A 13030-nucleotide genomic window follows, 5' to 3' on the forward strand; every position below is an offset into this window, starting at 1 on the left:
TGGGGAGATGTCAGCGACATGCAGAAGCGGTGAAATTCTTTGCCGCATCTAGCTGCAAAGCAATGCCTATCTATATTTTTGTTCTGGAAATTTGATGTAGGCACCACTTGCAGCATTATGGACTGCTTTTTCCACTGTTTCATCGGTATATACTTGGATCCAAGAGTGTGCTGGATAGCGGTCATCGATCATTTCTAGCGTAAAAGATTGTTGGTGGGCCTGATGATGTTTTCCCTTTTCTTCTACTCCTGGTACCTCCAGTCTGATCTTTGGAGCGCATTGTCTAGGAACCCATTCATCGGGTACAAGCCTCTGTGTCTAGTGCTGCTGCCTTTCCTTTCTGCAGTTTTTTGACGATATCGTTGAGACTCTGTCGTTTCAGTATGTTCTTAGTTCTGCTCTGGAGTTTTGAGTGGAGTGGGCATGATGGTAGTCTCTTTGCTTTCTTTGCCTGCACAAGGGTTTTGTACTCTCGTCTTATCTCTAATGGCTCAAGGTTGGCTGTCTTTTCCATTTTTTCTATTGGAGTTGTTTTCATTGCTTTGAGAATTATCCTCAGACCTGAATTTTGAACCTTGTCCAGTTTATCTGTACTGGTTATGGAAGAAGTTACTCATGAGGTGGATTCGTACTATGCTATGGGCCGTACGGTGCCTGTGTAGACTTAACGTAGGATCTATTCATTTGCTCCCCAACTTGTTAAAACCTTTTTTTCATAATGGCGAGTTTCTTGAAGACCCTCTCCTTTGACCTTTACTGTCAGGTTTGACCTTGACTAATTTTTCATAATCAAGGAAGAATGATATCATCTGTTATATATACTTGAAAATGAATAATGATTAGTTACTAGTGTTGACAAAAATACCCTAAAACAATAAAGAAAAATCATTGCAAAATGCTGTTTTTTTTGCGAATTTTCACACAAATTTGACATTTGACCTCGGATAAAAAGGGCTGGCTTTGACTTATTAGGATAAAGTCTACATTGCTGACCTTGGTTGACATGTATACATTAAAACAAATTGTTAAAGTGAATAATAACAACAAGCTATTTTTTAACAAAGTAATGAGTAAGTATGCTACATTTTGATCTTTTACACAAAAATGACCCCTGATCTTTAATACCAGGTTTGACCTTGACATGTTTTCTCTTCCATGACATTGTCTGACATATATACAGTAAAATGAACAACGATCAGTTACTGAAATGACAAGATTAATACTTTTAAACAATAAAAATATATTACAAATAGGTGATATTATTGCAACATTTTACTCACTTTTTGACCTTTGACCTTTCATATTATGATTGAACTTGAATGTTTTGAAATTATATGTGCAAACCAGACATGGCCTAACATTCATACATTAAAATAAACTGATACCATTGACTAATATCGACAAGATATTGTTAACAAAGAGAAAAGTTAAAGAGCTATTTTTTTTCATTCTTTATTGAAAATGACCTTTGACCCTTAATATTACATTTGAACTTGTCTGATTTTAGACGATATCTTTATTACTGACATTGTGAGACATATATACATTTAAATAAATCACGAGCAATTACTTATAATGATTAAAACATATCTGTTATTTTTCAAACAGGAAGCTATTCATGCGATTTTTCACACAAATTTGACCTTTGACCCTTGATATTAGCTTTACTCTTGGCATTTTTAGGGTTACATTTGCGCTGCTGTCTTTGCCTGACATACAAACATCAAAACGAATTAACTTCAGTGACTAATAATGTGAAAACATACTAAACAGAATAGAAAAAGTTAAGGTAATAATTTTCACATTTTTGCATTAAAATGAACTTTGACCTTCAATTATCAGGGTTGACCTTGACTTTTTGCAATAAAATTTGCATTTCTGATTTTGGCTGATATACACACATTACATAAATAAAGATGAGTGACTTATGATAACAAACTATTTTTCAAGAATAAAAATGAATTTCAAATATGCCAATTTTTGTGATTTTTACATAAATCTGACCTTTGACCTTGAATATCCAGTTTGCCCTTCAGTCCTTTTTGATGAATTTCTTATTGCTGTCATTGTTAGACATATATACATTTACTGACAATCAAATAGTTACTGTAATTAATCAGTGAAAAAACTGGTAGACATAAACTTTACCCTAACCCCTAATATTTTTACAAGTGGGTTTTACCTTCCCTATCACAAACATAAGTGAACAAAATATAGATAGGCACGGCTTTGACACTTAAGAAATGGGTTTTCATGCAGGATATGAAATATTGTTTTCAAAAATGTATAAACTTCTTTTGGCCTCAATTGTTGCAATAAAAGTCCGTGAGCTCTCGGACCATACCAAATCTACTGGTTCACTGCTGTCATTTATGACTGAATAAAACTTATTAAAGAAGTTCCTATATACTGTTAAACCATCTTTATTCATTTATATTAGGAAATAAATTGAATATAAGAAATAAACAAATGATAAAAATACCTTTATTTAAAAAGAGTTCCAAGTGTCTGGAAAAGTGCGCCAATTTGTGTCTGCTAAATCAATCACGTGTGCTTTCTGTGTTTCATTCAGTAAAACCAAGCCTCATTGCCATAATCTCTAACTAAATTTTAGAAATAAAAGCCCAAATCTTTCCTATATACAACAAATCAGTTACCACGATACTACAGGTGTTATTAATGAAAACATGTTTCTAATTCATAATTTACTCAAACAGACATATTTTATTTTAAAAATGCCACTAGATACGTTTAAATATGGTCATACTTTTCCCGAGTTCCGCTAACCGCCTTCTCAAACAGTAATTAAGGCTATAAAAGACTTGATTTTTTTCAGAATTGTAGGACCGTTTTCAACTGTCTAAATTAAGAATTTATCGAACAATAAAATTACCTATATTTAAAAGTCACTAAGGTCTCTTGAAAGTGTGCAGTTCTGGATGGTATCTACGAAGAATGGAAGAGTCACTACATTGGAAGTTGTGTCGATGACGATTGCCTTCTGTGTTTCATTCAGTAATGTGAAGCCTCACTTCCATAATCTGTAACGAATTATCAGAAAAAAAATCTTCTGCATAAAACAATTTCAGTTGTCATGGGACAACCGTTGTAAATCCTTAAACATATTTCTAATTCACAATTTCCTCATACGTCACAATGTAGCAGACATACCTCATTCTCAAAATGTCACTTCTAAAGATGCGTTTGAATATGGTTTACACATTCTCTTAGTTCGACCGGACTGCTTCTCGGTCATTAAGGTTGAAAAAGTTTCCCCTAAACTGCAGGATTATCTTCATTTGTCTAAATGAAGAATATATATAAAAAATAAAATTATCTTTATTTAGAAGTAATTAAGATCTGTGGAACCTGCGCCATTTTAGATGGTGTCTGCGAATTCGAAGCGTACCAAGTCTGATGTCTAGCCTCGCTTTCATGTTCAACTTCTGTAACTAAACATTCCAAAGAAAAATGTTCTCCTGCTCAGATACAACAAAACTATAGTTTTCCATAAAATTGTTTGTGTAATACTTTCTACTTATTTTTGCGCATATCAAAATGGAACATCAAGACTTTAATCGTAAATGCCACTAAGAAAAATATGTTTGAGCGTTCCATCGTTTCGACTAAAGTGCTTTTCAAAAACCAAGAAAAAGTAACTGTTATTAAAGATAGAAATAAAGATTTCCATAAAATGCTAGGTGCTCTTTATTTATCTGAATAGAAGCTTCATACCTTTAAGTGTTCCAAGCGTCTGGAAGATTCGCTATTTTGGAATGTTTCCGCCAAGTCTAACACGTGTGCCTTATTTTCTTCATTCACCAAAGCCAAGCTTCGCTTTCATATTCTGCAACTAACTATTAGAAAAAAAAACACATTCTCCTAAAAACCATTTCGTTTGCAATTATTCCTGAAAAAGAAAAATGTTTCTAACTTATAGTTTCTTTATACGTCATAAAGTAGCAGATGTACGTTATCTACTTATGGTTTAACATTCCTTGAATTTGTCTAAATTGAGGTTGAGAAAAGTTTTACTTTTTGCCGTAAATTGTAGAAATGACTTCACTTTACTAAAAGAAAACATTATCGAAAAATAAAATTACCTTTATTTAAAAGTATAATGGTCCCATAAAATACGTCATTTGGATAGTGTCTACCGAGTGTAACACGTCTGCTTCTCTGTACTTCATTCACTAAAAACGTAGCCTCATTTCCAAATGTTTTTCTGCTCAGCTACTAAAAAACTAAAATCGTTAATCATAAAATTTGTTTCAAGTGCAATATTTTCCAGTTATTTTTGCACACTTCATAATGGAGCAGCAAGACTTTACTCGTCTGTTACAGTGTTCTGGAAGTTCACTCTAAAATGCAAGGTGCTCTAAATTTATCTAAATTGAGACTTAATACCTTTTTGTAGTGTTCCGTGCATCTGGAAAATTCGCCATTTTGGAAGGTGCCCGTCAAGTCTAACACGTTTGCCTTCTTTCTTTCATTCACCGAAGCCAAGCCTCACATTCATTTTTTGTTACTGACTACTCCAAATAAATACATTATACCATTTACTGCAAAAATAGTTGCTATTTCAACAAAAAAATGTTTAACTTTCTTATAATCTCACATTTCTCATGAAGACAATTATTTTTTTTTCTTTCTTTTTTTAACAAGGCCGACTAAAATGTCGGTTTGGAATGGCTGTTTAACTATAGATTGAACAGAATTTTAAATAAACAACCGATCGTTTCTTGAAACTAGTACTGCACGTATACAGAACTAACGCCTTACAGCACATATACATACCATAGATGTGCAAAAACTGTTGTTGAAATTTATAACATACATGGATAAAATAAAAAAGTGTGTGTTAATTATACATACCTCTACTTTATGAAAACATTCTGGTCTTGCTGGACGATGTTCTCATATATATCGTCTGTGTCAAAAGCCAACATCTGGTGCCTTTGCGCACCTAAAGATAGAAGTAAGAAGCAAAACTAGCATTATGGCGATAATCAATAACTGATCTTGCTGAACGATGTTCTCATGTCTCTTCACTGTGTCAGAATCCAACTTCTGATATCCTTTGCACACCTGAAGATAGAAGTAAAAAGTAAATCTTGCATTTTAAGGAAATCTGTACATACAACTATTTTGCGAAATTAGGCTGATCTTGCTGAACGATGTTCTCGTGTATATCCGCTGCTACAGAAGTCAACAGCTGATATCCTTTGCACTCCTAAAGATAAAAGTAACAAGAGGGCCAAGATGGCCCTAAGTCGCTCACCTGAGTAACACACAATAACAGTGTAATCTTGTTTTACCTAGTGATTCCGTGGAGACAAATATTCTGGCCAATTTTCATTAAGATTGGACCAAAAAACGTAGCCCCTTGAGGGTAAACAAGCCTATTCTTTTATTTGACCCGGTGACCTAGTTTTTGACCTTACATGACCCAGATAAAAATTCATGGAATATTTCATGCACACAAACATTCTGACCAGGTTTTATGCACATCAAATGAACAAGAGAGTTAACAAGTTTTTTCTTTGATTTGACCAGGTCACCAAGTTTTTGAACATATGACCCAGTTTCGAACTTAGCCTAGGAATCATCGAGATAAACATTCTGACAAAGTTTCATGAAGACTGGGTCATAAATGTGGTCTCAGGAGTGTTAACAAGCTTTTCCTTTGATTTGACCGGGTGGCCTAGTTTTTGACCCCATATGATCCAGTTTCAAATTTAGCATTTAAATCATCAAGATAAACATTCTGACCAAGTTTCGTGAAGATAGGGTCATACATGTGGCCTCTAGGTTTTCAAGAAACTTTTCCTATGATTTGACCTTATGACCTAGTTATTGACCCGACATGATCCAGTTTCGATCAAGGCCTAGAAATCATCAAGATAATCATTCTAAGTATGCAAGTTTGTATCAAATCAACCTCTATATGGCTGAAAGGGCCAAACTAGAACATTTTACCACTTTCAGGGGCAGTAACTCCAGAACCCTTGATGGAATCTAGCCGGTTTTCGAAAGGAACTGAGATCTTGTTGTGACTTAAATTTTGTGGTTAAAAATCAAATATAAAATGCCACTTCTATCGTGTTCACAAGATAAACATTAACAAATCTTATAGGGGTCAATCAGGGGCCGTAACTCCAGAACCTATCATTGGACCTGACAGCCTATTATTGTTCAAAATAAAAACGTAATCTTGAATATGTTCATGATCATTTTGCTAAATATGAAAACAACAGAGAAGAAATATCATGTATTTTAAACTAGATTTGATCATTTTGCTAAATATGAAAACAACAGAGAAGAAATATCATGTATTTTAAACTAGATTTCCTAATACATGAGCTTGCAATAAGACAAGAGTGATTCATCCTGATCATGCTAAATTAATTCGATGACGGCCATGCCAACATGTCCAAAAGTATCGGAAGCAGTTACTGTACGTAATATTTCAAATGAAACATGTTTTTGTGCGATAATAATTTCAGCGCAATTATATTACTTTCTTTCATGATGACATTATCAATACGAACTTCTTGTATGGGCCAAAAATCATTACCTGTTTTAAAGTAAAGGGGTGCCAGTGTTCAATACATTTACATGGTTAGTTTTAAAGTACGCCTAATCCATTTTACCTTCAATATTCTCTAAGGTGGTACAAGAGCGGGCATTTCGAAAGTCACTTAAAGTCGTTTTACTACAGAAACACACACTGTTTCGTTCGCATCTACTATTTATAGCTACATACATGGACTAATCGATTTCTTTAAAAATTACATTCAATAATTAAAATATTAACATTAATACACTTGAACAAAAATACCAAAATTATCTACAACTCCTGCGGGAGATAATTTGAACCAGTTTCCCTGACATCGTTAGCTTTTTTTACATATCATTTCTAAATGTTAATGCTAATATAATTTTAAAATTGGTTCTATTTTATACATAAGAATAGGAAGTAAACATTTGAAAATGTTTTGTGTTATATTTGATATACATACTGTTCAAAGGGGCCACGCAGTAGTATAAAGCAGTTATTTAACATTTCAGATGAAACATGTTTTACTTTGATAATTCCAGCGCAATGATATTACATTTCTCAAAATGAGATTATTGATACGGATTTACTGCACGGGTAAAAAATCATCGCCAGTTTTAAGGTCAAGGATTGTTCAGTACATTTACATTACCTTCAATTTTTCTTGTTGTGCACGGGAGTGGGTATTTCGAAATTTTGAAGCACGTCCTTAATACTCAAGCATTACCGTTTGAATCAAGTCAGATAAGAAAGTGCGCACTTATGCTTCTTCTGTTATATTGCAGTAATATGTGCTTTGAAATGACACCTTTAATTTATACCTTTAGGATCACCTCTAGAATTAATAGGCGTTTAAACCTATCCCTATCCTTCTTAAAACCAAGCAGTTTTTGCAAGTTTTCCTTCTTTCCAACACCTGTCATACACTCGTTTGTGTACTTAAGGATGTATGAGCTTTTTTTCAGGATATCCGCCATTTTGAAAAATGTTTCTTCGAATTTTGCTTTCTAACAAAAGTTTTGCCAAAAATTAATGCTAAATAATTAAAATATGGCTAATAATGTACCATTTAACCAAGTATATTGTGCTTTTTGCGGAAAAAATATTTTCACCCTTATTTTTGGCTGGCATTTGCCTAAAATTAACGTAAGATTTACAATAGGGTAGGGGTAGGTACTTTCAAATATCTATCAAAGTAGATCAGGTTTGGTTTTGATATTTTTCTGACTGATACATATAATGTTAAGCTATAAATAAAATAAAAGTTTTGAAATAGCACTTTATGTTATCTAGAAAATATAAATTAAAACAAAAAGAACAAAAAATATCAAAATCGACCACTTTTTAACAGTTTTTTCTTAATAAATCTCTTAGATGCACGGTGACCTCAACTTTTTTCTTTCCATTTTGAAGCATTTTTGTGTGTCATTAATGCTGCAAAATATTTTGAAAATCTTTTTTTTGTAGATCTAAATACGTGTTTTCCATTGAAAATAAAATGTGGGTGGGGTAATTATGTCAACATGTAAAACTAAGAGATTTGTTAGTGACAGTTATGCTTATATAATACTGACATCACCATATATTCATATTAACCTGTAAGACCTGAAATCCCTATAAGATTAAGTAGGATATTATATGTTTTATAAAGTACCAACATTTTTTTAATTTTACAAAATTTCAGAAATGCGTAAACAGTGGGTGAAGAAAATACCCTATACAATTAAAACGAGTTCGATGACCTATGTTTTTTCTGCTCTTGTTTGTCTTAGAAACTAATGTTCTTCAAGCTCACAGGGTATGAAAAAATTCTTAACGTTAGAAAAAATTCGCTCGTACATCCTTAACTATCTTTCGACGCCGCCAGGAGGCGGCGTCGAGTATATGGGATACACTTTTATTTTGGACCATGAAAAGATGGTAATTAATACTTTCGAAACGATAAACAGAACACAATGAATAGTGTGTTAAAGGACCCACGATATTGCACAACAGATTTTCGTAATGAACAAAAAATGGCATAAAGAAAACATAAAAAATGTATGAAATGTAAATTATTATGTGATATAAAACAATGTTATTTGTCATTCCTCTCCTTATTTGTAGAGTAGAAAATATTTTTTGATTTAAACATTCGTCAAAATGTTGATCCGATTTATTGATAAAGGGGGTTACTCTAAGTAAAGTTTTCCGAAAGACCAATGTTTTCCAAATATCCAATGGTATTGTAGGAAATGACATTACCAGATCACGTGAAACTTTATCAGTGAATAGAAAACACTCATTACATTATGATAATAATGAACCTTAACTCTGAAATAATTAACGTTCAGCATTTCCTCATTTGCAAACAAACTGCATTTATATGAAACTTCATACACATGCACCTGCATATAAGAACTTTCTACGGGTGCTGACCTTAGTTGGTGAAATAATTGATTTAATTTTGTATGTAAAGGGATCACCAACTCGCAATGTCAAGGCCATTGCAGGTAGAGGATTTGTATTGCATGACGGCAATACTTCTCGTTTATTCTTGACTGTTTCTAACAGTTTATAACATGTATTGTTTTGCTAATGTTGATGATTTGTAACCAGTCAGTATAATTATTATAGTAATGATTAGGTAATTTCTCATATTGCAGTAGATGTACTTCAGACACAACACTTGGCGGCGTCTTTGATGATTGCATCAATGAATTGCCTTGTTTAATCTAGTTTTCATAGAGAACATCCATTATGGAGCGAAGCCCTGTTGAGAAGTATATATATGCCAAAGAGCGAATATAAAACACGAGTGAAAAATTCGACGGAATATTCAATCGTAAGTAGCACACGCATGAAACGTATATGATACATCAAATGTGATCTATTCGTTGGACTTACGCTTTCATAGGCACACCAAAAACGAAAATCTCACATGCAGAAATGGGAAAAAAACGAAAATCACATGTTCAACAGTATGGAAAAAAATATTTTTAAAATAATCAAATTCTATTGACACATATATTCTGCTAATGCTAGATACACAAGGCCGACAAGACCGACCCTATCGTTCCCAAACCATTGTTCGGGAACTGCACGATCCCACTCGGGATGATCAGTCTTATGTCTTTAATTTGTATAAATGTTTGATCAATTACCAACCGAGGAGTTCGAAACGTTATCAACTGCGTTCGTGCGGCTGTCGGTTGGTGGTCGAGTTAACATTGACAAGAAATCGGGAAATGGTCGGCAACTTATCGAGCTCGATTGGAAAGAGGTCGGGATGATCTTCATAGGTCTACTTTGGTCGGCAATGCTCGGACTTTTTATCCAACATTTTTGATATGTAAAAAAATGGAGTAGCAGCCGGTTGGCAAGGGTTCGTAAAGAAATCGTGAAAAAATCATGTAATAATCGACACTTGATTGTTAAGAAATTGCCTTGATCGGAAAAAGATCGAAAAACGATAATCGATTGTTGTACGAAATGGCCACCAAAAAAGTAGTTCGAACTACCACCACTGCCACCACCACTACTTCTGCTACTACCACCACTACTACTACTACCACTACCACCACCACTACCATTACTACCACTACATCCACCACCACCACTACTACCACCACCACTATTACCACCACAACCACTATCACCACCACTACTACCACTACCATCACCACTACAATTACTACCACTACATTCACCACCACTACTACCACCTCCACCACCACCGGTACTACAGCTTCTACTACTACTACTACTGCTACTGCAACTACTTACTACTACCACCACCACTACTACCACTACCACCACCACTACTACCACTGCCACCACCACTGCTACCACTTCCACCACCGCCACTACTTCTATCACCACCACTACCACCACTTTCAACACCACAACCACTTATACTACTACCATCACTACTACCACCATTATCACATCCACCAACACTACTACCACTACTATTACCACCACCGACACTACCGCTACCACTCCACTTCCACCACCACCACTACTAATACTACCACCACAACTACAACTACCACCACTACTACCACTACCACCACCACTACCACTACCACCACAACATCTACAACTACCACCACCACTACCACTTCCACCACCACTACTACCACTACCACCACCACTACTACCACTGCAACCACCACTACTACTCCACTTGCACCAGAACAGAAAGAAAATGCCTCTGTACATGTTATACCTTACCCCTAGGTATTCTATAAGAACCATGGTCATGAAGGGGAAAATTTACTAACCCGTTTCAATCGCGCATTTCATACTTAAAACACGCATTTCGCCAAACATGTGCACACTGCCGTGACCTCTAGACCGGATGTTCATTAGGGAAGGTCAAGCAAGTTTTTCTGTAACGTTGGCGAAAGCATAAAATATGTTGATAATCTCAGCAATATGGAATATTGAGACAAGGTGACTGGTGCACGATGGAAGATAAATTATCGCTTGTTAAATATATTAGGTACCCATTCACCGAACTTAGCGTTTAAGTTGAGAAATTTACCATTGAAACGGGTTAGTATATTTTCCGGTTCATGACCATGGTTCTTATACAATACCTAGGGGTAGGGTATAACATGTACAGAGGCATTTTCTTTCTGATCTGGTGCCAGTGTACCACTCCCTCCATCACAACCTCAATCACTACTTGCCTTTGAAATTCCTTTTTCATGCTTCTGATCATCGTGCCGTTAAAAACAGTGACGTCATAGTAATGAAATGCACTACTAAATTCATTTTACTGCCTGTTATTTTCCTATGAGACAGCATGCGATCATTCGGCTTACATTGAAACTCAAATAACGGTGATCCATTGTGTATACATTTTCTAGGAATATCACTGAGTATAAAACATCGCTATAGTATAGCACTTAACGGTTTTCGGGAGACATCCCTCCGCCATGTAGGCCTAGGCTGTGAATTGTGAGCCGAAATGCAATGTCGGGATTATCTATAAAAGTCCCAATCACATGTGGGGTCCAGGGGTGGGTGGATTCCGACCCCCTTCCTGGCATGAGTTTAACAAAAGTATAATTTGTAGTTTCATGCACTAGTGTGTTGTGGAGATATGGGCCGCCGGGAGAAAAATATTGAGAAATATAGACCCCTTACCTCATTGTAGACTGAAGTGAGTTATCGAAATTTCCCATGTATCTCTTTCCGAGCACGCGACTGGAAAAAGTTATGACGTCATAAATATGGCGACTAAGGAGAAAAATAAGAAATGCAGAAATTACTTGACTGCTGACAACTTCTTCCAATATGATATTATAATTATAATATTGATACATGCAATGAATATTATGTTTATTCTAGCAAATAAAGGCACTTTCTGAAAAAAAAAAAAGATTAAAAATAGTATGTCTACAAGGAAAATATCAATGAGTGTCACAAAATGACTTAAAGTAGAATTATGTGCATTTTTTTAAGTAAATATCCAGCTTAAATAGATGTGAGTGTAAAACAGGGTGGAGAAAATTATAGATTTTAACCCAATATACCAAACTTTTCCTGTTACTAGTATGAAATAATCACTTTCCAAATATGACTTTTCTTATTTTGACTGGCGCAGATTTTTTTAAAGAAAAGTCAAACTATACGCAGGAGTTGCCTTTCTTCAACTTCAGAAATCTCTACCTGTAGGTAAGGGAGATCACTGCGTAGAAGATTGAAGGAAAAAGCTAATTACTTTATTAGTCCGACTTTTTTACTTCTAAAACCAAACACTTATGGGGCATTATTGTTCATTTAACACATTTAAATGCACGGCAACCGAAAATTGCTTTTACATTATTAAGTTAGAGAACCATATGTCAGACTGGCTATAGCCTAATATGTTACTCTCTTTAAATAAAGTTATTATTATTGGTAAGTAGTAGTAATTTTAGTAGTAGTAGTAGTAGTAGTAGTAGTAGAAGTAGTAGTAGTAGTAGTAGTAGTATAAACATTTTACACAGTCAGATGTGGTTACTAAATCTAGAATGATTCATGCAGTCTCACTCGAATATCAATTTTGAGGATTTATATGCTGGGAGGTGCAGTGAAATAAAATTCATGATTCGGATGCTTCTACATCGCTTTGGAAGGACCTATCTTCATATGAGCCGTGCCATGGGAAAACCAACATAGTGGGTATGCGACCAGCATGGATCCAGACCAGCCTGCGCATCCGCGCAGTCTGGTCAGGCTCCATGCTGTTCGCTTTTAAAGCCTATTGGAATTGGAGAAACTATTAGCGAACAGCATGGATCCTGACCAGACTGCGCGGATGCGCAGGCTGGTCTGGATCCATGCTGGTCGCATACCCACTATGTTGGTTTTCCCATGGCACGGCTCATATAAAGATTGATTGAAGTAAACGTTGTAAACATTCAGTATCTAGATGGGAATGTCCTCAAAGCAAACCAATGAAATATATATTGCTTTATATAACCAACAGCGGGAATA

At 35.0% G+C, this 13030-nt stretch overlaps 1 protein-coding gene across 1 annotated transcript; it reads right to left on the reverse strand.

Moving 5' to 3' along the window:
• Positions 1–295: 295 nt before the first annotated feature.
• LOC123561029 (loricrin-like) lies at positions 296–11267 on the reverse strand. The gene is made up of 4 exons (XM_053516780.1): positions 11202–11267; positions 10352–10559; positions 10028–10263; positions 296–451 (listed from the first exon to the last, which is right to left on the reverse strand). Exons 1-4 carry the CDS (start codon positions 11265–11267, stop codon positions 296–298), a joined length of 666 nt encoding a protein of 221 aa, XP_053372755.1.
• Positions 11268–13030: the final 1763 nt, after the last annotated feature.

The sequence above is a fragment of the Mercenaria mercenaria genome, chromosome 10, assembly GCF_021730395.1.
Source record: "Mercenaria mercenaria strain notata chromosome 10, MADL_Memer_1, whole genome shotgun sequence".
Lineage (NCBI taxonomy): Eukaryota > Metazoa > Mollusca > Bivalvia > Venerida > Veneridae > Mercenaria > Mercenaria mercenaria.